The following is a 24,918-nucleotide window of genomic DNA, read 5'->3' as shown; positions in this document are numbered from 1 at the left end:
TATTAAAAAGTGAATAGTTTTAATAATATTATTAAGTGATTAACATGAGTCGATGGGAAATACATATTCATATCATAAAAACAGAGTATATGATGTAAATCCATTATCTTTTAAATCCAAACAAATGTGTGTGTTTTTTGTTTACATCAAGTTACATTTTGATGCCTGTTTCTCAACACTTACACCTGAAGTCAGTGTCAAAGGACTGTAATGGACTGTTACAGTACGTCATCTATACATCACTAACCCTGTCATCCACAGCAGAGCTCATAAAACTTAACTGATAAGATTTATCTGCTGCAGACTCCTTGACCTACACACACACACACACACACACACACACACACACACACATATAGCATCCAATAGCACAAAAACTGTTAAAGATTACCAATGACTGAGTACCACATAATCAATCAATAAGGACAGACACTGATAGTTCAGCCAATTGGAAAATACAGCAATAAAACACAGGTGATGTTCATGACAATGTGGCATGTCTTTCATGCGATAACATATAGACTCTGACATTTCATGGCCCTAACACAGCTTTCAGCATGAGTACAAACAGCACTGTACACTAGGGATGGGTACCTTTCACAATTGAAACAGTACGGTACCGATTCCCGGTACCTGGCAATCCGTATCAGTACTCAACGGTACCAATTTTCGGTACTTTTGTGTGTTGATGTGGTAAAAAATATCAGTATGTTTAATAATAAATGTTAATTCTTTTCTATTTAACATATTTATTCTTCAATATATAACCTTGCAATGCTGTGTTCATGTCCAGCACAGAAAATCACCTACTCTTCCACTCCCTCACAGTCACAAGGATACATTTAGGTACCTAAACATGGTACCTTTTGATTTTACGTGAATCGGTACCCGGTACTTTTGACAGAATTCGGTGGGTACCAATAAAAGTACCTAATTCGGTACCCATCCCTACTGTACACCCACTGTAAGTTACAATCTGTAACAAAATCACACATTTGGTAGCCAGATCATCCAATCATTTGTCACAGGTTAAGGTTTTATTGGCAAGGCAGCAGCATCTTTCTTGATGTTGCTGGAAGTTTCCTTCCCTGCAGGCAGTGACTTTTCTGGAGGGTTTTTTTTTTCATGGCAAGGTTGCCCAATAACCAAGATAAACAGATCCATATTTTGATTGAGGCAAAAAAACTCTTGATCATGGAAAATATCACATACTCTCTCATTGGCTGCTTTGGGCTTCTTTTTCTTTTTGCTATGACTCGTTCGTTATTCAAACAACAAGAACCAAATCATAGGTTAAACTTTAAGCTCTGTAAACTTGCAAACACCTTAAATATATACAGGGGAGGTGAGTCACAGAGTTGAAGTCATGTTTCCAACCATCTGTATTCGTGCATTATTATGACTGGTTGTTGAACACCTGTGTCACGTTACACATGCAGCATTGGAAAATATCTGTAAGAATCCTGGACGCTGGAGGGCAAACCCACTCCTTGCTGAAAAAAAACCTTGACACACACCCAAAAGCCCAACCCTTCCACCCATGGGCATGAATCTTGATCACATTACCTCCCACCCAGAATTTTGATTTGCCTCCAGCAAGGTTTAGACAAGGTGCAATGATGCAAGATCTCCAAATTCCCTTTCAGTGTTGATGTGACTAAACATCAGTGAGCATCGACAAGCTCGGTCTAGTTTTAAATGCTTATGTACTGAAAGGAAAATCACGCCACACTTCATCAACACAGTTTGAAACGTGCAAAGCTTGTTTGTTCAAGCTTACTGTCATTCATTTACATGTAAGATAAAGAATAGAAAGCCGATACAAAAGCTTCAATTGACTGGGATAACCTCTACTAATCTTGTTCACCTGAACACGTGCATTTACAGTACATGATCTCACCTACTGACTTAGATGACATTTTTCCTACTTGTCCAATGCCTGATGAGATTTTATCAACTACAGGCAAAAGATGCAAATCTTGATGTTGAAAATGTTCAACACAGTGGTTTAGCACTATTGAAAAGCTAGCAGGTTGTTTGTAGCACTTAACTTAAAGTACAGTGTAGGCTAATAAGCAATAGCTACCACATGATGTTTTTTTGTTTTGGGTAAGTTACTGGCTAACCAAAGGCCTTATGATAAAACAAAACAAATCCATTCTGTAAGGGCTGTGCTTAAAGTGATACTCAAGGATGGAACAAGTTGGGTCCTATCACAAGGTTTAGGGCAGAAATTACCCCTACAGTAGTGATTTTGTGCAGCAGAAGCCCAGGGTGCAAGCACTAAAGACCCCCTCCCTGCTCGTCTGCCGGTTTCCTATGCACTCAGATGGGGCCATTTTTTACTTGACCAAAAACACAATTAAACGGACTCCCACCGAAAAAAAATCCGATATCGGTCTGCATTCACGCTTTATTTAGAGAATCTTCAGCGCGTTACTTTCACACAAAAATACCGCTAAATAAGGCTCTAGTTCTCATTGTGTCGTAAAGCGGTTCTACCTCCGCTGCAGAGCCACAGCTGGCTACGAGGCGCTCGCCACTTAAGCTGCGTTTCCACCAAGCAGTCCGGGTCGGTTTAGTACGGTTTGGGGCGGTTTGGTACAGTTAAGCCTGATCCCGTTTGCGTTTCCACAGCAAACTGTGCCGTCTCTTGGTGGGCGGCGTGTAAGCTGGATGCCGGCAGCCGCAGCTGGTAAACAATAGCACGACGCCGTAGCAGCTTACCCTGCTATTAAATCCAACAAAGAAGAGAAACGCGACACAGTAAACAAAGAGCACGGATGGAAGACATGCAGCATTTCGTCCTCTCTGTGATTGTCATGTAGCTCTCTGTTACAAAGTGCAATCAGGCTTTGTTTTAGAGAAGACTGTGTGCCGCCAGGAGAAATGCAGCCGCTGTCGAGCGGTAAGTGACAATTCGTTCGACCAATCAACAGTCTGCGGTGTGTTGCTCCACCTTCCGAGAGCAGATCGGTTCAGTCTGGCACCTCTAGGAAAGGGTCCCAAAAAAGTAGGTCGGCTCGTCTCGGTTTTAAGGGATCTGTCCCGGGATGAGTCAGTGGAAACGCCGCAAAAAGCATGCCGTACCGAGACGAACCAAACTGCTCTGCTTGGTGGAAACGCGGCTCAAGTGTATCAGCGCCCGCCGTGCCAGATATAAACAAACGCAGGTAGTCTGCCAGAACAAAGAGACACAATGAGAACTAGAGCCTTATTTAGCTGTGTTTTTGTGTGAAAGTAACGCGCTGAAAGTTCTCTAAATAAAGCGTGAATGCAGACCGATATCAGATTTTTTTTCGGTGGGAGTCCATTTATTTGTGTTTTTGGTCAAGTAAAAATGGCCCCGTCTGAGTGCATAGGAAACCGGCAGACGAGCAGGGGGACTTTAGTGCGTGCGCCCTTGGCTTCTGCGGCACAAAAACACTGCTGTAGGGGTAATTTCTGCCCTAAACCTTGTGATAGGACCCAACTTGTTCCATCCCAGAGTATCACTTTAATGTGAGGGCAGAAATTCATGAAACTTTATGACTTGCGGATATTGTTTGCAAGGTTAAATGTCCAACACCAAAGTGAATCTAAAGGCTCCAAATTTTTCAGTGGTGTTGAAGAAAATGTAGGTTACACTCTTCTGTCACAAAGTCTAGGAATTCAACAGAACATTATATAAGGGTCTGCTTTGATGGACTCCTTCCGCTCACTAAGAATGAGGAACAGACTGGGAGCAGCAGAACAAACCATGGAAACTATAACAATGAAGGGGGATTCTGAAAGTGTGTGTCTTTGATTGTGTGTATTCTCTAAACAAACAAGTGGGATTTCAGTGTACAGCATGTACAGAAGTAGAGCAGAGGGCACTGGGCAGATCTCAACCAACCACCTTCTTTTGGCACCAGTTTGTATTTTGTTGTGGTTCCTGTCAGAAACAAAAGGTCCATGTTCCATCTCTTCAGTAGCACTCTAAACCAGCAGCTCTCTTGGGAAAGAATGGCTTTGATGATTTGAAACATCCAAGACTCTACGTGTGGAGTCAGGGCCAATACAGAATCTGCAAAATACCCAAAGAAGTCACACTAGAAGTTGACTAAAACTGTATTTCAGAAAACACAGAGCTACAAACAAAACATTTCGTTCTATCCTCGGCTGGCCCTGTAGTGTAATCCAGACAGTTTAAGGTTGATTTCAAATACAGGTTTGATTCCAGGAAGGGTGGAGTACACTTCAACATCTTCCAAGTAGCCACCAAAATTGCTATGGTGGGGTGATGGCAAGTATTAAACATTTCCCGCATCCACCATTAAATATATGGCACTGATTTCTTCACTGCTTTTTTAAGTAAGTGTGTAATTACTGTAAAGTCAAGGTCAGGGTGATTTTGACTTAAGACCTGTGATTAGTGTTGTTCACAGACAGCCTGTACTTCAACCAGGTTAACCTCACTGACAGCTTGGATCAGCCCTGCTGAACTGTGTGTTTTTTACAAGAGCAGAAATTCTGGCTGTGTTGATTTCAGAGCTTTGAGTGTCTCATATTTTACATATCAATCAAGCAAAAACAAGTATGGCTTGTAACTTTAGTCAATGGCATTTTAACAAAAACTGATTTGCAAATTGGATATGTGTTGAGTTAGAAATAGCCTTTGATGTCTGACTATGGAATTGCATATTTTAAAAAAGTTTAATGTTCAATAAAGGTGAGTTCTAATTGTTTCTTAAAGGCTGCAACAACCACCGAGAACAAAGTGTAGCCTGATAGGCAAAACTCAGGGCTACAACTTTGCAGAAATCACTCAGTGCCTGTGGGGAGCAGGGAGAAGCATGCTGATGACAGAACAATGTAGCATCATCTCCCTTGCTAGTTTTCAGAGCAATAACTTATTAGAAAAATGAAATATCTGTGTTTCTCATACTATTGGCTTAAATACCAGTCAAATGCTATGTCTAAAGCTTTGTTTATATTTCTCTGCTGAATCGGTGCCTATGTGCAATGTGCACCTGTTCCTACATAGAGGTCTATGCACATAGCCTGATGTGCACCTCCTTCAAAATGTAACTGGCACAGATGCCAAGTCCTGTGATTGGTCCCCTGGACAGCATACTATTTCCTGTATTTACAACATTTCTGGAATCACTGAAATTCTTTTTCCTCCAACACTTGCTCTCTATGTTTCTTTTCAATAATTGCTACATAACCAACAGCAACATTCATCAGTTCTGAGCCCAAGCAGGAACTCTCAAACAGAAACATGCAACTTAGCTAACATGGAAACCTCACACTAAACTCCAATGCACAAGTTAGTCATATTCATAACTGTGTGAGCCACGACATGTTAGGTAAACCAGGCTTTAGCTGCAGCACAGCCACCCACCTCTAATACATATGATATTATAAAACTCTACGCTTCCTCATTGTTATCTTTATCCTTTTTGTCTTCCTTGTTGTTTTTTAGTGATCCATGTCTTGTGTCAAAGTCTTTGAGTGGGTTTCCTGTTTTATTTTGTAGTACTTGCTCCCTTTTGTTTGAGTTTTACCTTCAGCCTTGGTGTGTTTCCTTCCTTTTTAATGGAACCCTTATTTTATTTTTACCTGTGTCTCATTTTTACACCTGCATTGGCTCACCCTCCTGGTTGTCAATTCATTGTCTATTCATCCCTCTGTGTTGCATGATTTTTCCTTGTGGCTCTTTTTCCATATGAGTGCTTTTTGGGTTTCAGGATAGCAGTTTTCTTAGTTTTGCATTTTGTTTTTTTTTGTTTAATAATTTATTTTTTATTTTGCACTATCAATTTTTTTGCATAGTAAATAAAAAACAAGGACATGATATTTCAAACTGTGGCCTTAAGCTCTACTAAAAATGCTGCCAATGATTCATCATTGTTCAAATGCAAAGTACAGAAATATCCACAGCAGAAAACAACCCTGAAGGGTTAACAAGACAAACCAAAATTAAATAACACTAACACTGACAGGATTCATAATTTTAGATAAGCACCCATATTCAAACAGCCTTAATTAATCCAAACCAAGGCAAGCACTTCTCTTGGGATATTACTTTGGGTTATTTTCCACTTTAGAGCAAAGCAGCATGACCTCGAGACAATGCATTATTCATGAACTGTAATTTCATTTCCCTCAAGACAGCATTTGTGTAATAATAACCCAAGAAATTCATTTTGAACTGAGATGGGTTATTGCAGCAGTTTGAAATTAAAAAAAAAAATCTGTTTTTCATTTTGCTAATGCACCAACCTCAACAAGCCTGTCTGGGTCCTTCTAATTTAGAGACTATAAACTAGCTGTGAAAGCAGACCTTAGCCTCCCTCTGTACTGCAGCAAGTGCTCTGGTAACAGGTGCTTCTCTAAAGTCTCTAATGGAGTCAAGTCAGTAGAAATTACCAACTCCACAGCCCTTCTTGCTGGCTCTGCTGACTGACTTGTTGCTACTTTGGCTGACTAACAAGTTGGTGAAGTAGCACAGTAGGCTGTCTGGCTCGCCCATTTCTCCCGCACTATTGTGGAAACAGGTTGAGTGCATTGTCTTTGAACAAAGAGGCCATGCACGTCTCACAACAAAAAGTGACATCAGCGCGAGAGGGAAAAAACAAAAACCCTGCAGGGGAGCGAGGGAGCTGGGGAAGGAGGGGCTCCCAGGCCATTTTACTCACAAGTGCAAGGAAGCTGGTGTTAGGCTCATTTAGGGAAAAGCATTATGGGAAATAACTGCTGACAAAAGACATTAAGTTTTAGGCTCTTTCCAAACTAAGCCAATCACTAAATGCACCATTTAACATAAGCTATAACATTAAGTGGACTCTTTATTATGTACTGTAAAATCAACACTTGTCACTCATCTGAAAAAATAAACAAGGTAAAAAGCAACTCAGAACGTATTTTCCAACTGGTTTTCTCAGGGGCTAGCTCACTCCTTCTGTGAATTATAACTCATAATGGAATTCAGCTCAATGTTTTGTTCCCCTTTAGAAACCCAAATCCCAGAGGCTTCAAATCCCTCCACCATAACATAAACAAACCCATAAAGAAGTTACAGGTCACTCTCAGCTGCACAGTTAGAAAGAGATTATTCAATACAGGCCAAGCAGTGAAGGAAAGACACTCAACAACAACAACAACAACAACAACAAAATAAACTTCCACACTTAACACTGAAGATCAGTGATCAGTGGTATCCGCTGAATTTTACGGGTTTGTAAGTTTCGTTCACCCCAGAGGCCTGCTGGCTCTATTTGCAGAGAGGCCTGCTGACAAGGATTGGCAATTTCTCCTTAATCTCGGAAGGAATTTATTTCCTGCAAGTCCAGAAGCCCTCTGTCATGATTAGTAGAGGTGATAGGAAATGACAGAGAAGAAGACAGACAGAAGAGGGCAGATCTGAGATGGAAGCAGGCTGATAAGACGTAGAGCAGACAGAAAGTTAAAGACAGCAAAAGAAGCAGAAAGAGATGTAAACAGAGAGCCACCCCACCCTGATTCAAGTGAAAGCAGGTTAACACAAGCAAGCAGCTGGTTAAAAAGCAGGGCTGATGGCAGTTGAGTGCGGTTGCTCTTATTTGCCTGTGTATCTGCAAGTTTGCACAGGACAAAGACGCCTATTGTCCAATCGCAAAAAAAACAGGGCCAAGGAGGCTTATGGCTGAACATAATGTCCATCTACATGTAAGGCGACTCTAATCATACAAATCATTTGTACACACAGAGCACCTTTTCACAGCCCCAGAGTCCAGACAGAGAAAGGAAGTGGAAGGATGTGGAGTGAGGAGTCTGATCTCTTACTTTCTTCTTCGTTGGCATGAACAAATGATGCTGCTCTTGACAGAACATCCAGTGGTGTCTCCATGCTTGGATGCCTGCAAGGTAGATAGAAGAGCACAGTGTTGAGAATGTTTCTGACAACTGATAAGCTTTCATCTCCCCCCATGATGTAAAAAAGTGTAGATATGACAGATGCCAATCTAGTAGGTGCTCTACCCAAGATCACTCAAGTTCATAATTACAATCGCAAATCAAATAGCTATAATTCCTGTGAAAGAGAAGGCTTGGTATCATTACATTTCATTAACCATGTTTTAAGACAAGTATCAACTTGAAAATACTTGATCCGAGTTTTTCTGCATAACTCAACATCTCAGTGTTAAAGACACTTGATGTTTTGAACTTTTCACAACTGAAAATGACCATCTTGGTAATATTATGTTCGTCGACAATGCTGCAACTGTAATTAACTTTAATTGTATGTGAAGATTTCTTTTAAAGTTAAGTAATACTTTGGTTTGGGGAAAATGTAGATAAAGTGCAGAAGGAGCAGATAAGCAGTATAGCTATTGGTTTGTAGTTGTTTTTGTTGTTAAAAATTATAAAAATAAAAAACAAAAAATTTACAAAAACAAATGGTTATTTATTTATCTTTTTAGTTAAGCTTTAAAACATACAATAATACCTGGGGATTTTTGTGTGACTACTTTTTTTGTACCAACTTTTCACAGGCTAAGCTCAGACTTGTGTTGTAGTACTAAAGGGAAATATTGTAAACAGTGTCAGAAGTTTGTTGGATTATCCATGACCTTCCTGTGATTTCTGCATTCCGTCTTCAGACCTTGTTAAAGCATTGTATGGATATTTGTCCAATAAAATTGAGACTTCACTCTTGCAGCGCTACGAAAGGTATGTGGATAAAAAAAATAAAAGCACCAGCGTGCTTCTCCTCGCTCTTTGTGCATTCCTGAGATAACTTTCCCTCAATTCTCCAAGGAGAAAATAACGCACAGAGCAAGGTTAATCATTTATTGCCAAAGTAATCTGCAGACATCTAAGTTATACTACGCCTTGCAGTACTACACTGCCTACGTGGTGAGCGCATTGACAGACTTTCATACCGCAGTCATGGGGCGAAACTGAAACTGGTCATAATAGTAACAAGTGCAGCCACATTAATTCCAGACGGACCTGTATTTATATCAGCTTGAATCGCTGCCTCCGGGGCAGTTGGTTCACAACGAAATAAACTAAATTAAATCTCCAAATTGGATGTTTTTCTCCCACAACTGAGTTGGATCGCTGCTTCAGTTTACGATTTTTTCCGGTCCACTCACCCCAAAGTTTCCAAATTCCCCAGAGAGACGCAGGGATACTGCTGAAAGGGGTTTTGACGTGACAAAGTTTAGGTACCCGCCTTCATATCGTGGGGTGAAATTTCAACAGTCACATTAAAGGCTGATAGGCTATTATTCCATCGTTTTCTTACATCTCATGTAAAGTCTTTTTAACTTCATGGCTCAACAACTCACATGTGAGATTGAACTGCACCCAAACAGTCTCAAAAAGAGCGCACTCTCTTCCCACAAACCCGAAACAATGTCAGTCACACACAACTTAACGTTAAGCAGCACACATACCTCCTTCAAGCGCCACTTTGCTCTCTTCCAGTTTAATAACGTCCACACAAAAATACAGAAACACAAAAAAACAACATACGAAAACAAAAATATATTCCACAGAGACTTGAAAACAAAAAGCCGCGGCTTAACGAACGCGCAGAGACAATAGTAGGAGATCTGTCGGGACTAACTTGGTTGTAGGCTAAACGAGGAAGAGGAGGAGGAGGAGGGAGGGAAGGAGGGAGGGAGGGCAGGAATGCCTGGAATGATGGAATTCAGTTCCTAGCAGGTGGTGAAAGTGAAGCGCGCTGATTGGTGGAGGACTGAAGCAATGATCTCAGCATAAATTATGATAATGAGACGTTACGTCACATCCTTTGGAGGTGAGGCTGCTGTCAGTGTTTGTTATTACGAGAGTCTGAAGTGGTGAAACATTTAGTTGATGACTGCACAGGGTAAATCGTGATGATGAATCCTTTAAGCTCTTCAAGAAGCAACTCTTGGTTTATGCATTTTATTACAAACTGGCTGTCAGTCTTTCTGGAGTCCACATTAAACCATATTTATACTAAAATCACACATAGTTAGCCAAACATGCTAACGCTTTGAGCCTCCTTTCATAGGTACATATAAAAATATGAGTGATCTGAATATTTACCATATTTTTTAACTAATAAACGGTTGATTCGTGTTTCAACTAAATTCAATGATGCAACTATTACTGCATAATAATATGCCGCTCATAAAAACTATTGTTGCTACAAACAATAAACCATTTCCTTCCCCAAATGTTAATTTTGCCCTTTAAATCACCTCATTTATTTGCCTTAAAATTTCTGGTTATGCTGTTGATCAGTTTTTATCATCACACTGTTTATTTGCTGGCTCTTTCTTTCTTTCTTTTTTTTTTAATTTTATTTTGAACTAGGACTTTTGTTGAGCATGTTGTACTCTTATCTCGATATGGTGACTGTGTGTACATTCTTTTTTTTAATAAACCAAAAAATTAAAATTATTGATTCATCTTGTCCAAAATCCTTACAATTAACAATTCTGCATGACCGGTTGAATACTGTAAAGTTTGCTTTTTTATTTTCATGTTTTTGAAGAAGAATTTTTCATCCTTAAAAATGACGATTTTTGTGTATTACCTGCCCTTAACTCTCAACAACACAGGACTGGCATACACCGTTTTTATTGTGTCAAGTATGTTGAATGTTACAATGTACAATGTTTTGTACATATACAAATATATATGTACATTGTACATATATATGCAATGGTTTAAGGAGAGTTGTATCTTTTTTTAAATAAAAATGGGTAGAAAAAACGACAACAGCAAAGTAACTGGAAAAATGTTGACCTAGATTAAAAAACCCAGTAAAACCTCCAAAGAGAGGAACAGGCAACAAACATTGAAGGTTACGTGAGTTCCTCAGAATGTGAGATGATTCATGTGTTCGTTCACTGAGGTCATTTTTTCAATGCATGACTCATGATGTAGTGATAGATAAAAGAGTGGATAAAAACAAGTGACTACCAGGAAGTACTTGGTACTGCCACCACAATGATACAACAAGGGACTAGTGGATCTTACCACAGCACCGATTTTTGGGCAAATGCATATTTTCTGATCACTCTCCTTCTGGAAATACCAATTATAATAAATCTAAACTGAAACAACTACTAATACATCAAATGCTTAACTTGATTTTTTGTAAGTAAACCCGTTGTATGTTTTTAAATGTACTTATTACAGTTTCCAGATGTATACATGGCTTACAAAATTGTTTCCTGCTGGAACAGAATATTTTGACTCATCAGAATAAAAAAGAACAGGTGCATCCACTTACATGAATTACTATTTGTATTTGCCCAGTTGTGGTTGCATGATGCAACTTAGCCAATATGTTAATAACAGGACTCAAAAACTGTCACGCCTAAGTGGAATGCAGTCTTAAGTAATGTTATTAATGATACCGCCTTCTGTTACATGTGAGAAGAGAAAAGGTCATATAACCCTGGACAGTAAAAAATAACCTGAAAATAAATTGTCCTCTTAAACACAAGGACTAACCTTGATAAGTCACATTTAGGTTGCTTATCAAAAACTCCTCTGACAGCAAAGCAACAGATATAAAAGAAGAAGTAGCAAAATCTTATATTGATTAAACAGTTTCAATTCAAGTGAATTTGTAGATTAACTTGAATAATTAGGTGTCAGGCACTATAACACTTTTAAAAAGGATTAGCCAGGTAAACCCCAAACACTGCAAGAACAGTGCTGAAACACTACAATACAGCCAGGAATATGAAAGTCAAAGATGATATTAAAAAGTTTATTAAACCATTTTCTTGTAACTGAATTAGACCACAGTGCAAAAGCTAGGGGAAGAAGACACTACAGTCTCACCAGCTCATGATGCTGAAGCATGGAGTTCAAAAGATGTTATTATGAGGAACATTTTCAGCATAAAACACCTCTTGTCCTATTCACTAAAGAAGAAAAAGCAATTTTGATGAATTTTAGCCATCAAGAATGCACAGTAAGAATGAAAAATTTAAGGGAAAGAAGGTTTGAGGTCTTTGGCAATATAAGAAGGAGATATGAAGCGTAGGTGTTTGACAGTTACCACAAAAACATCATGCTCCATTTCAGCACAACTCAGGGTTCTCAGCTCATCATCTCATTGAGGTAGCAACATTCACATAAAAAATGCAGACTCACATGTTTCAAAATATGACAGTTACACCACAGTCTTCCCCTTAATATTTCTCAAACAACTCATGCTCATGCTTATTCCTGTCTCCAGAGATGTTCAACTGTTCCTCAGCAGTCTCTGTGGTCATTATCCAGAAAGTTCAGTTGTGTATTGCCATTAAATGTCATCTGTACTCCTGGTCCAGCTTGAAATGTCATCCATCTTCTCTACTACTTTTATGTTTTGCATTGCAAAGGCAAAAAGATTCATAACTAAGTGATATAACTTATGGATGTGGTGCAGTGACACAAGCAGTGGTAAGTGTGTATGGTTTTTTCCACAGGAGCAGTTTTTGTTAGGGTAAAAAAGAAAGAAAAATGTCATTGTTGATTGTCTTGATGATGACTATAGAAAAAAGACAGCTCCTGGTGCTCAGGCTGGATCAGGACATCTGTGAGACTGATGGCTTTCTCCTCCAACCCTTCCACATCTTTATCAGTTTCTTGGAGCTGTATGACACCGTTTTCCAAACTCCTGGATAGGGACACAACAGCAAACACACTAGGAATTAACAATCACATAACAAGAACATCCGGCTTCATCAAGAAACTATTCCTAAGAGGATTTTTTTTTCTGAAAAACCATTTAAGTAGATTTTAAGAAGATTCTGACATTGACCAATGAGATTTGTTCTTAATTGAAAACAAAATCACTCAAGAGAACTCAAGAGATAGTAATTAGTAACTTAACAAGAAAGCAAATAGGTATATAGGCAAAGTGTTTCTTGCATAAGGCACCGGAAAAGCGTAAACCAACAAGTCCTGACAGTACGACATATACTGCAGGACTCTGCCAAACATTTCAAAGAAAGGAGAAGAGAGCGTACCAGCTGTAGCAATGCCTTTGATGCTCTGTGTTATACTGGAGGACTTGACAATAGATGAAATACCTGAGGGAAGACAAACACAGGCTTTAACACGAATACACACAGCCAACAGTTAATATGTCATCACTCTGCATAAAAATATCATAATATCATGATGATAATTATGATAATTGGGGATAATTGTTCTAGGCCTGGCATGTACTTACAATTAAGAACTTAATGCTTTTCATATAAAAATTGGATCCCTTCTAACCTGTCTGATTCTGGTAAGGAGGGATAATTACTACTTCTTTAATTGTGTGATCTATCAGCACATGTATCAAGAGTATTTTTGGTTGTATGTATACTGGCCTGTTTGTAACATCTTCCGAATCCTTCCCCCATTCTTTGGCCTGTAGTGTTCTTAATTTTCCCATCATACATCCTCCCTCCTCTCCACCTTTCCTTTAGTCCTTACCTTGCTGTACGACAGCTCCACAGTCTGGGTCCTGAGCGACCTGCAGCAGGATCTCCTCCACGTCTCTGTTTTTCCCTGGAGGGTCGACCAGCTTGGTGATCTTCTGCTGGAGTGTCCGAGGTAACGCCATCAGCTGGATAAACTGGCCTTCTGGGCTTTTGTCAACCTGCAAGCACACAAACAAAAATATGTAACACACATGTGAACAGCATAACCAGAACTGTCATACAGTCCACAGGTTTCATTTAAAAGTGAGTTTCAAATTATGGTGCTCTCCTGTGGGCAAAATAGCGTAGCTCTCCAAGTCAAGTTTTTGTAGTTCTTGTGTTAAGGAAACATAATTATGTTTTTTTTTTTTTATCAAATAGAGCTTTCCTCTGTAATTTTTTGTACTTTTTGTAGTGTATCTTTGCTTAAATACAGTGTTTAGCCTCTGACAAGTTTATTTTGTTTTACTTAGTTGTTACAACAACTCTTGATTTTTTAAAATCTATTTTCTCATATTTTACGTTTCTATCATTTTTATTGCTATGTGATTTTAAAATTACTTGAAACTTTTTTGTAGACACAGGTAGAAGTACACAAAAAATTTCAATGTACCTGTACTATCAGGTACCTGTACATTCATTAACATCTATTCTAATCTGCTCTTTTTCAAACTGATGTAAAATGAACTTTTAAAACTACAAGACATCATGGTGAAAAAAACACATGCCTGATTATTTGCCATAAAAATGTAAACATGGTAGTTGTGTAATTATTACTTTATGTCCATGTTTATAATACAGAAAAGCCTCATACCCCTCTTTAAAACACCAACAAAAGAGTATTAACTAAGAGAATAAATGAGGAAGAATAAAACTCCATGAAAAAGCTCCATACACCTCAGTCTTAAGTTGGTTCATGCACTGATTTCTGCTGCTCTGTCCAATGATGTCAAAGGGCACGTTTCTCTTTCATTTGCAAGGGTAACAGCATACAATGTTCAACAGCACTGTTCCTTACAGAGTGTGTTACTCACACAATAGTGACACAAACAATGGGCTGTTTCTCCCAACCAATTACTAAACATGTTATTCAAGGACACCATGATCAGTACTTCATTGACATAAAAGGTCGCGTGCAAAGAGTTGTAGAAAATTTGACAGAGGAGGAAGCCTTATGCAAAAAATAAAAGGTAGGAATCTGAATTCATTCCACTGAATGTGAAAAACATTTCCAACGCTGTTGTGAAACTTAAGTTTAAACTGACAATACTGCGGTGCAAAGCCAGTCACACCTGATTAACCACTTAGTACCCAGGATATAAGCATACTCTGAATTGTTTGACCTATATTATTTCAACTCAGTGCAGTACATGCTATCAACTTTTGAAAGATTTTTCAACATAAGTGCTTTTGGAAATATAGGTTTCACAAACTTAGCTGTAATTTTACAAGCATCATACTGCATAATTTATTTCTGGGGCATTAGTTTAAGTCAGCAGAGCCTCTGTTTATTTAGCAGATGGCTTTTTAGCTGATAGATGATTTATGGGAATTAAATATGAGAGCATATTCAGCATTGGCATCTGTGGTTTCACTCTAAGGGATCATAAGTTTAAAGAAAACCTGTAGATACAGCATACAATGTTTTGCCTCCAGCTTGCCAAGTAACATGATAACAGTGGGTGTGTGTTGTGTCTGTTTTGTGTCCATCTGTGTGCATCATGTTTTACCTCCAGTTTCCCTTGTTGGGGCTTATAGACCACCTGAGGGCAGTCCCGCAGGATGTTGCTGTACAGAATCCGGAAGTGCTGAATGTTGTCTCTGACAATATTTGTGACTTTGGATTTATCTTCTCCAATCACCATTCTGAAATCCCCTGTAGTGACAAAATATAGATATATATTGTGCACTTAAAATCACAAGCTTGCTTTCGTTACATTAACAAAGACTGAGTTATCAAATTCTTTTTGATCTAATTCTATCAGGAAATAAGTGTATTGAGCCAAAAGTCCTTATTTTTCTGCTACAAAATGTCTAAAAATATATTTTTGCTGTATGCTGTCCAAGCATACTGTCATACCTGCATAAGAAAGCCCGGCTATCTGTAGAAAGAGGTCTTCCTCAGTAAAGCTCTCAGGCAGCATGAGGAAGGAGGCTGTCACGGCACTCTTCAGGTTGGACACCAAAGCTGCACGGAGTTTTCCATTTTCATTCTGTACTAGCATTTTCACCTGCATGGGAAAACATTGAAGCATGGATGCACAACATAATCAGCAAAACCTTCAAACTAATGGGTGCATTTGTGCAACAATTTAAAAACTGTCCCTCAGAAAGTTTGGTTTGGTTTAAGGTTGTCAGTACAAGTAAAAATGCTCAATAAAAGGATCCACTTTCATCACCTTTGACTCTGATACTGACCGGTTTGTGTAGACGTCCCGCCACATATAAGGTCTTCCAATGCAAAAGGTCATTTATCAGAGAGTCTGTACTTATCACACCATACTTGATAATCTGAGAGGAAACAAAGATCATTGAGATATAAAGATTACTTTTAGAAACCCACACATTCAAGCTGATAAAAGATAACATAACTAGAGACAAGTCACTTACTCTCCCATCCACAGGCACCAAAGTGTTGTAATACACCGAAGCTCCATGTTCATTTTGTACATTGCTGATTATTGTGGGCCCAAGCATCTTGAGGATGGAGTAGTGTTTGCGATTCTGCAGCAGATTCATGGTGTGCCATGTCACTGGGTCATCCACCGCAAACACAAAGTCCAGCATATTTTTCTATGTAAATCAGAGGAAACGCAACAGAAAACATCTCGCAATAATCTATTACCTTTAGTGGAATTATGTCGTGATGACAGAAGTCTGGTGTTCAGTTTTATGTAATTGAGTACAAATGATAAATAAAACAACCCCCCAATGATCTACTTGAAAAATACGTAAATGTCCTTTCAAATACTTTTATTCTTATTTCCAGTGATAATAATTAATATCTCTGATTATCATATCAAGCTCTCCACTTATTTTCCTCATTATCTATATATAAAATCTGATTTTCTCATTTAAAGACTAAGGTGTATTGTTCTTGCTATCAGAACATGTAGCTGTTTTTTCCATCACAACAGACAGGATCTTGGAATTCAGGGAACAAAACAGAAGCCTGTTCACTGCTATAGGCCAATGTAGCCAATGCCCACAAGAGTGGGCTATCCTGAACCCCCATGCTTCTATATTTATTTTGTGCATTTACAACTCTGGGGATGAGAGTTAAAGTGATCTGGTGTTACAGTGGGCTCTTCAGGAAACAAGTGAAATTGCACAAAGCACATATAATTTAGGCGTTTTCGTTAGATGTAGGGTATGTTAGAGAAATTAACGTATACAAATTTGTTTTGTATGTATGATTATACTAATTTCGAACATTTACAAATACAGTTTGACAGAGTATGACTAAAGGGGACTGGGAGAAATTTTTTTATTTACACAGCAGTGAAATTTTTTTTATCATTTATGCCTAAAGAGGCCGGAAATCAAAATAAACAAAAGTTACAGTTACAAACGGGTTAGTATTATCCGCAATGTATATATTGTTAATGTCGTTACAGTTGTTTGGAAACTATAAAGACGTACTTACGTCCATCTGACCTTGGCTGGTCCCGTGTTGTTTGAACACACCAGATCCATAAGCAAATGCAAGACTAATGTCCTGTGGAAACTGAGACAGAATCCGTCTGTAGAGCACACCGGTGTTGTGCAAAGCTGGAAGAGTCATTTTGTTTTGAACCAATGAGGAAAGCTTTCCAAGAACAGCACGCGCTCGTTTAGCAACGAGTTTACCGCCTAAATTAAGTATAAACTGAGGTCCCAGTCGAATACAGTAGGATATACATTTCAGATTAAGAGGCTTAATGCAAGTAAACACTACTTCTTTGACTGAAAAGCACTTATTTTATCATATTTCTCGTGTGGGTTCGTCCATCAGGTCAAAATGGATCAGCTGTGTGCTTGACAGACGACTAAAGATGACCTCATCGAGTCTGTTGATGACCAGAGGCTCACGGGAAATGGAGTCAAAATAAACGGTAATCAAACTTACCCGTAAAACTGCCGTCGAACAGCTGAATAATGACAAATGTGCGGTGTGTTAAGTCGTAGATATATATAATTGAATATAATTGATAAATACAAAGCGTATTGGGTTGGGAAATTGAGAGCTATAGAAACACTGAAGCACAGTTCCGAATTTGACCAGCAGAGGGTGGATTTTGACCAATTTTGGCCAAGGTGTTAAAGAGGGCGATAAGCACATCAGTATCAGTACTAATGCCAGAAAAATTCCAGTGCTTCCTTTTTGTAGCATGAACGTCCTAACATAGCAAATGTATGCTTAACAGTTAACCTGTTATGAATTCGAACAAAACACATTTGTTAGTAGAAGAGCACTTTGTTAGAAACCCACTCCACAACTGCATGCACCCAGGAGTTACCTACAACCTTGTGCCTGATGTAAAATAAAGCCCGAAGACAAATTTGTAACAAGAAGGCACAATATCAATGGGGTTATCAGGTGTACACTCCCTATCATAAGTGGGAGGTTGGGGGTTCGTTAATTTATGCCTACGACACCTCGGAAAGGCTTAACAGTTAGCACTGGTGCCCTAACGTTTAACCGAACCCAGTCAGTGCCATGACTGGGCTACATGCAAGCTCCAGGTAGTGACCATAGACTAGTGACACAACCGACACAACCTGCGCTACCCTTAGCTGCCCCCAACCCCAAACACAACAAAAGAGGAAGAGTCTTCAGTAGGAAGTTTGAAAGAAGAAAGGGAAGACAAGCTGAGGACAAGGGCCTGTAGGCTCCAACTCATCTGTCTCTGCTAAGTCTGCAAATCAGGCCTCAGATTTGTGCGGTACTTCGAGGTACTTTTCCTGAGGTAGCCTACCATACGTCTGTTTGACACTTAAAATTGAAAGGTAAGCTACTCAAATAAACACTGTATATGACTTACTATCATATGTTTGATGCCTGTTGACCTAGAAGTGTGTGCTGCCAATCAGAGAAACTGAATAAACAATTTATGTCGGTTGTTTTGTGGAACAATGGCATAGACCATGAAGACATCAAGGCTGGCTAATTTGATAAGCTTCTGAAATTTCTGTGGTGTTTAAATTTCTATATCAAATTATTTTTCCTATTAAAGTAATAATAATATCTTCAGTCAGGATCCAGAGTGGCACATTTGCTAAAATATTTTGGTCTTGCAGTATTGGAAATGAAAACAACCTGTCAAAGCAATGAAAGTTAATACTGCATCTAATTCATCAACAAAAAACTCCTACTCTCTCTAGAGCTTCAACTGATGTTTAAATGGAGAACATGCCTTAAACAAGACAGACTAAGACCAGCCGTGAAAGTAGACATTTATCATGACTGCTTCAAACATGGAATTATTTCAGTTGTAGCACAAGCCAAAAAGCTTTCATGGCTACTATTAGTCCTCATGCATTAATCACTAGTCAGACTGTCCTGATTCTCACATTTATTTGAGCAAACTAATATCAAATCTAGATTGATGAAAGTTAGAAATATGTCTGTAGCTCATTTGTCAGGAGCAAGGCAAATATTATTATCCCTGTAATTGCTTTGAGCTACCCTCTCAGCCAAATGAATATTGATAGGGTCACTAAATCTTGAGTAGCACACTCACTCATTCTCTTAAAGTGTGTTAATTCAGGGAAAGTGAAGCAGCAGTTAGAGTAAAAGTCATGAAAATTATCATTTGTTCATCCTGCTCTACATGTTTGTGTTAAGAAATGCCTGTAATCGTGACCCTTGAGATGCACATTAGTCCATATATGTGCTCCACGAGCCTGCAGCTATTTCTGTCTCCCTTGGTTATTTAGAGCTAAGAACTGTTTCAGCGTAACCTTAGAAAATAATGATATCATTCCCTTTGGTATTCATTATGCTGTAAATGTGTATGGTTAAAATAACTAAAGTCATAAAATAAGAGAAATAGTTAATAGGGAGCAATCTTAAGCAACATGTTTTCTTTAAAAATGCCCACCACTCAGAGGAGACAAAGGAACAGTGAAAGCAACCCTGACAGAATTAGTAAAGCAGCCAATGCGTCTGAAGAACCTTTATTTCCAGTATGTGTCTCCCATTTGTTCTGGTTTCCTCTCCAGCACCTCAAGTGAGGAATATGTCTCTCTATAACGACCGTGCTCTCTGGTGTTCCTGGCAGGGAATCAAAACAGGTGAAAACAAGGCTGATAACCGTTGTTTCCTGAATAAAACAAAACAGTAAAGCTGCGGCACATAAATCCATCACAGTAAAATTGGAGACATCAGTACATTGTGTTTTTTTCATTGAGCACCATTTTCCACTTGACACAAACAAACATACTGTTGTCTTTTTTGTTCTTGAATATAATTTAAAACAGCAATACACTGAAGTTATTATAAAAAAAATTACATCTTGTAGAACGGAGCACCATTGGCAATAATTTTCAGTTGTTTTTTTCCTGAGTGTTGAATGTCATACCAATAGGCACCCTTTCTTGGCACTGTTTTTTTATTTATAGCAACTGTTCAGAAAAGTATCCATCTCTTTAGCTGCAAAATGCCGCATTTTGTACCCTGGCTTGTGGCTAACTGTCGATGAGGGATGCACGATATTATCGGCACAATATCGGTATCGGCTGATAAAAGCTTAAAAACACGTTTATCGGTATCGGCAGATATGAAAATTTCTGCAGATATGCACAGCCGATAAGGTGCTATTCAGTTAGGATAATTATTATTTTCTATCTGAAAAATAAGCTCCTTAAATAAAATGTAGCACTTCATTTATTTGCACTGCAGAGCTCTGTGTCTGTCACCAGGTTGTTACAGTAGCTCTAAAATAATCAAATGCAACTTGGTTTTGTTTAAAAATGCATTGTACATTTAAAGTTCATGTGATCTGAAGAAATTATTTTTCTGTATTTCAATACGGAATGTCTTGAGTTTGAAAAAATATCGGCATATCGGATATTGGCAAAAATCCAATATTGTGCATCCCTACTGTCGATTGTACTGGTTTTAAAGTGCTTTTTTTTCCTGACAACAGATGCCTGCTGTGACTGAAAACAACACTTTAGGAGCACTGAGGGTGAACCAGACCAGTTCAGGAGGAAGGCAGATAAACAAAAGCCTGGAAATCAGTGAAAGGATCAGCAGAGAAACAGGTAATGTAAGTGGAAGGGATTATAATATGTAGGTTCACTACATCAAGACATCACAGTAAGATAAAAGACTGCATACTACCCACCTAACAGCACACATTACATCATAGTTGCAAGTGGAAATTACACCATTTCCTTGAGTTTAACTTCCACTCTACAGCAGTGAACCCATACAGATACAGGGGGTAGAGAGGTGCCAGTATTATTTTCACAGATTTTTCAGCTGCTTGAGTCCATCTCTCCTCCTCTTTTCTTGCTGCAAATTGATAGAAACTTGAAGACTGGAACAAAAGCAAAATAACTAAATAAATAAACCGCTCTCAAGACTGTGAGAATCCTTCCATCACACCTCAATCTTTCCTCACAATGTCTGTGTGGGCCAGTGTGAAAATGAGAGAAGGCTACGTTCCATAACTTTTTCTCGGAACAAGAGTGTTACATTTATCAGGATCAATGCATGTGGTGATTGTATATTGATGTGAAGTTATTAAACCTGTGTAAACAGTCAGTGCACAAGCCTGATGTTGGCACCAGATGTGCAGCTCACTGTACCTCTCATTGAGCGTGGTTGCCTCAATGAGAGGTACAGTCGATAGGGAAGTCTCTGCAAATACCTGCACTGTAGTTCAGCCATCTGATAATTTCCATGAACACATAAATATCCAGCAGTCTCTTCGTGTACAGGAGCAAAAGCATGCTTTTTGTAATGAAACTAAAGAGTCCTGTAGCTTATGCAGATCCTGGATACACCGTGTGTGAATGATGATCCACGTGCTTGCACAAACACACACCCTGTGTGACTTCTAACACATGCACATACACACACGTGCACATGCTTGCAGTCTTTTCAGCTTTTGCACGCCTGTTGCCATGGCGATTGCCATTGCTGTCCGTGTCTGGTGAAGGAACATCAAAAGAAAATGCACCATTAGCTGCACACAAACACACACATACGCTGTTTTTTTTTCAATGCACAGCTGCTTCAGGCTGCCATAGGAAGAGACGAAGAGTAGCAGTGCTTTTATCTTACTCCACTGTCGGGTTACAATGTCACCAAGCAGTACCTGAGCAGGAAGTATTTGATATGAATTATAATGAGGGAGTCGGAACCAAGTAAAAAGAAACTGTAACACACATCAGAGATATATTAAGACAAGGTTTCTTCCTTGGTTGTAAATATCTGATTGTATTAACTAAATAGTGTGAAACAGCTTTGGTTGATTTGTTATGAAAAGAATAATAAAAACAGTTTATTTCCTTCAATGATTATTTTCTAGACCAGTGGTTCTTAAAGGGGACATATCATGCTTGTTTCTCCTTTTCACTATGCCAGACTAGGATGCCTGTAAAGCATTTCTGCCCTCAGTACAAGTCATTTAGTTCCTTCATTGCCCCACAATAGCGTTCTCAATATCCTCATTTTAGGCCATTCTGAAGATCTTGTTGAAACGCTCCGTTTCGAGAATGACCTCCAGTAACCTCGCAACGTCACAGCCCTTTGTGCTCTGATTGGTCAGTTCTATCAGAGGGGCAGAGGGGGTAGAGCCAGGGGGCGGATTTTGCAGCATGGCAGTATTTACAAAATTGCCATATTGGTTGGGGCAGACCGAGCGAGTTTGCTGTTTGCCAAAACTTCACCGTAAGGCATTGATAGCACTAACAAAATGGCAGAGTGTAGGAGGATATGTCCTTTTATATTGGACCCCGAGTCAGACCCGGACGGTTCTGCAGCTCAGGAGGAAGAAAATCCACCTGGACACATATAATCTCAGGACGCTTCAGTGTGGTGAGTCAAACCGGTACTGTAATATGTATAGTTTATACGTTTATACTCGGCTCTTGGTGGGTGTATCCCTCGGTGGCGGTTGTGTGACTAACTGACATCACAGAGGAGGAGCTGCTTTATCAGATCACTCCAATAAAAAGAGAGGATCCTCGTGTCGTCATGAAGGTCGAAATCTCGAAGCCAAATGTCAATGACCTATTTTCAGAGGCATCAAATCTCGTTCGAGGATATCAGAAAAAATACAATATCTCATTTTTTGAAAATTCAGGGTGTAAGGTCTTGTTTTCAAATTTATTATATTATATGTAAGTATTAAATCAGGGATCAGCATGATATTTCCCCTTTAAAGTAGGAGCTGTGACTCCCAGGGAGGTTGCAAAACACTGACAGTAGTGTTGGAATGAAATATTATTTTGTTTCCACAGGACACCTGAGATGACTTAAGGTGCTTTTTGACAGCAGGATCCTTCCCCAGGAACTAGGGACTTTTTAAAGAGCTATGTGCTTTTAGACCACAGAAACTAGGATCTAAGTTTAGTTTGGGGAGAAGTACTTTTCATATATCAAGGGACAAAGAGGGGAAATACCTGCAAGCTGAATGCTTTGCTGTGCCAGTCAGCGCCATTTTGGGCTTTTAGAAACGGCTTTAATGGAGTTTGCCTCAGTTCTATCTATCAGCTAAATTAATTATCTTTAGTTTTCTGACTGTTGGTTATTGTCTGATTTTTGACTGGCTTGTCATGTATTTCCACAGCAGGGGGTCGTTGATCTGATCATCCATGAAACTTAAGTTAAAATCCTGCTGCATTCAGTCATACACCTCACACACCCATGCACAGACAGGGTAATGCTTAGGAAATTTCCACCTTCTCCATCTTGCGGGCATTTACATTTCTCTTAAACAGTCACATAAAGTTGATAGCTCACCTACCTGAATAAATTTGCATTTTAAGTACAAATACATTTTAATTTTTCTAATTGATGTAAACAGTAGGATTTTTCTTTGTGTGTGTGCTAGTGGCTGCAGGTTCTCCTGTCCTCTCCCATGGGAAAGTCTCTGTCCCTGAATTCACTCCCACCTGTCAGGTCAGCACCCTGCTTGGTGCCTTTTATGCCAATGGGATTTTTTTAATGTCAGGTCAAGTCAGTCTTGTTTGTTCAAATCCCCAAATCACAAACGACAGACATGCAAAATATTTTGCAGAAACAAAAAGAGGAGAATGGATGATACTTATACTTGTGTTGTGTGTTTATATTCATCACTTGTATGTGCTGTATTATATGTTTTTTCATGTGGCAGTCTTTCGTCCAAAACAAATCTGCCTCAGGACAAACACATCTTGAGTTTTAAAGATGTAACCACAGGAAGTGCCCAAGCAATACAACCTCCTCTCTTTTTCTTTAGCTAGAAATAGAGCACACAAACACAAAAGATGTAAGAAAAGAGAAAAAGGTAGACTGGCAGAACAGCATGTAACCAGCAAAGCAAAGGAAGTCATTGATTTGAAAGAAACAACCTTGAATCATTATGTTCCAGCATTTGGATGTTCAACTTTATTCTCAACCTCAACTTCTGTTTTCCTTACATCAGTAAAAAAAAGTTGCACATGAACACACAGGCCTGTCCTAGTAACAACAAATTCTGAAATGTAGTCTTGTTTTGTGAAATGTTGTGTTTTCTGTAAGATTTGGTGTAATACCTGAACTGTTTAACGATTCTTAACCAAAGAGATTCAGTCTTGATCTATGATTTTTGGACGGCAAAATCACAACAGCTAGCCTACTACAGATTTCCTAGAAGCATGATTAATCGCAACATATCCTACATGTGCTTTCTTTAGTACAACATAATTTTGTCTAAGACGACATGATTCAGTAACTCTGAGATATTCTGTTCATTGAAAGAGAATTTTGATCTATGATGTATCATGATGTCTGTGTTAAAGAAGAGGAAAAAATACTCCTGAGAAGACAGGAAGTATTTGGCCACATTATTTGTATTTTTCAATACACTGGTTTCTGATTCAAACATTGGCAATCAAGATGCCCCTGTCTCACAAAGTGCACAGTTTCACAAAGCAGAACATTTATGCTCTTAAGATTTTCAAATTGAGTTCAAATTGAAAATAAATTAATAAATTAATGCGAAAATACATATTCAGTTCTTAACCAACAAAAAGAGCTTGTTTTATGAAAACAACAAAACAAACAACACAGCTGTCAAACACTGAATTGGTCACTGTTAAGTATTTCTGATAAAGTCTCTTTTTTTGTTTTTTGAAGAGGGGATAGACCGATTATCGGCCGGGCCGATTATCAGCCAAGCCAATTATTGGGCCAATATTCGGCATTTCGGGGCATATGGGCATCGGCCCTACTTTTAATCCAACGGCCAATATGAAACCCATTCTGAAAAAGCCCTAGATGGTCATTTAAAATCAGTCATGTAAAATCAAACAGAAA

The 24,918-nt window shown here is 38.9% G+C and overlaps 2 protein-coding genes across 2 annotated transcripts in view; both read right to left on the bottom strand.

The window, feature by feature from the left end:
* Positions 1 to 9,605, bottom strand: part of vgll4b (vestigial-like family member 4b) — a 38,489-nt gene extending 28,884 nt beyond the window's left edge. Inside the window, exons 1-2 of the mRNA XM_074673507.1 lie at positions 9,411 to 9,605; positions 7,792 to 7,865 (exon numbers count right to left, since the gene is read on the bottom strand). Of these exons, the coding sequence (XP_074529608.1) occupies positions 7,792 to 7,855 (64 nt within the window). The 5' untranslated portion in view covers positions 7,856 to 7,865; positions 9,411 to 9,605. The remainder of the gene's footprint in view (positions 1 to 7,791; positions 7,866 to 9,410) is intronic.
* Positions 9,606 to 10,615: 1,010 nt separating this feature from the next.
* Positions 10,616 to 17,506, bottom strand: tamm41 (TAM41 mitochondrial translocator assembly and maintenance homolog). Its single transcript, XM_074666099.1, has 8 exons — positions 17,071 to 17,506; positions 16,035 to 16,217; positions 15,843 to 15,935; positions 15,505 to 15,655; positions 15,155 to 15,300; positions 13,438 to 13,603; positions 12,981 to 13,043; positions 10,616 to 12,628 (listed from the first exon to the last, which is right to left on the bottom strand). Exons 1-8 carry the CDS (start codon positions 17,206 to 17,208, stop codon positions 12,537 to 12,539), a joined length of 1,032 nt encoding a protein of 343 aa, XP_074522200.1. The 5' UTR covers positions 17,209 to 17,506; the 3' UTR covers positions 10,616 to 12,536.
* Between the last annotated feature and the right edge of the window lie 7,412 nt (positions 17,507 to 24,918).

This window comes from Halichoeres trimaculatus, unplaced genomic scaffold (genome assembly GCF_033239565.1).
Source record: "Halichoeres trimaculatus isolate MK-OKI-2021-1 unplaced genomic scaffold, fHalTri1.1 fHalTri1_scaffold_1, whole genome shotgun sequence".
NCBI classification, from domain to species: Eukaryota; Metazoa; Chordata; class Actinopteri; order Labriformes; family Labridae; genus Halichoeres; species Halichoeres trimaculatus.
Note: the sequence above shows the minus strand (reverse complement) of the source record. Positions and strands in the feature narration are given on the sequence as shown.

Coding starts and splice junctions, on each gene's coding strand:
- tamm41 (XM_074666099.1), bottom strand. CDS start 17,208: ATGACTCTTCCAGCTTTGCACAACACCGGTGTGCTCTACAGACGGATT. Junction 13,604..15,154: donor CCCAACAAGGGAAACTGGAG/GTAAAACATGAT, acceptor GTGTGCTTGCAG/GTTGACAAAAGCCCAGAAGG. Junction 13,044..13,437: donor TGGAGCTGTCGTACAGCAAG/GTAAGGACTAAA, acceptor GTCTTCCCTCAG/GTATTTCATCTATTGTCAAG.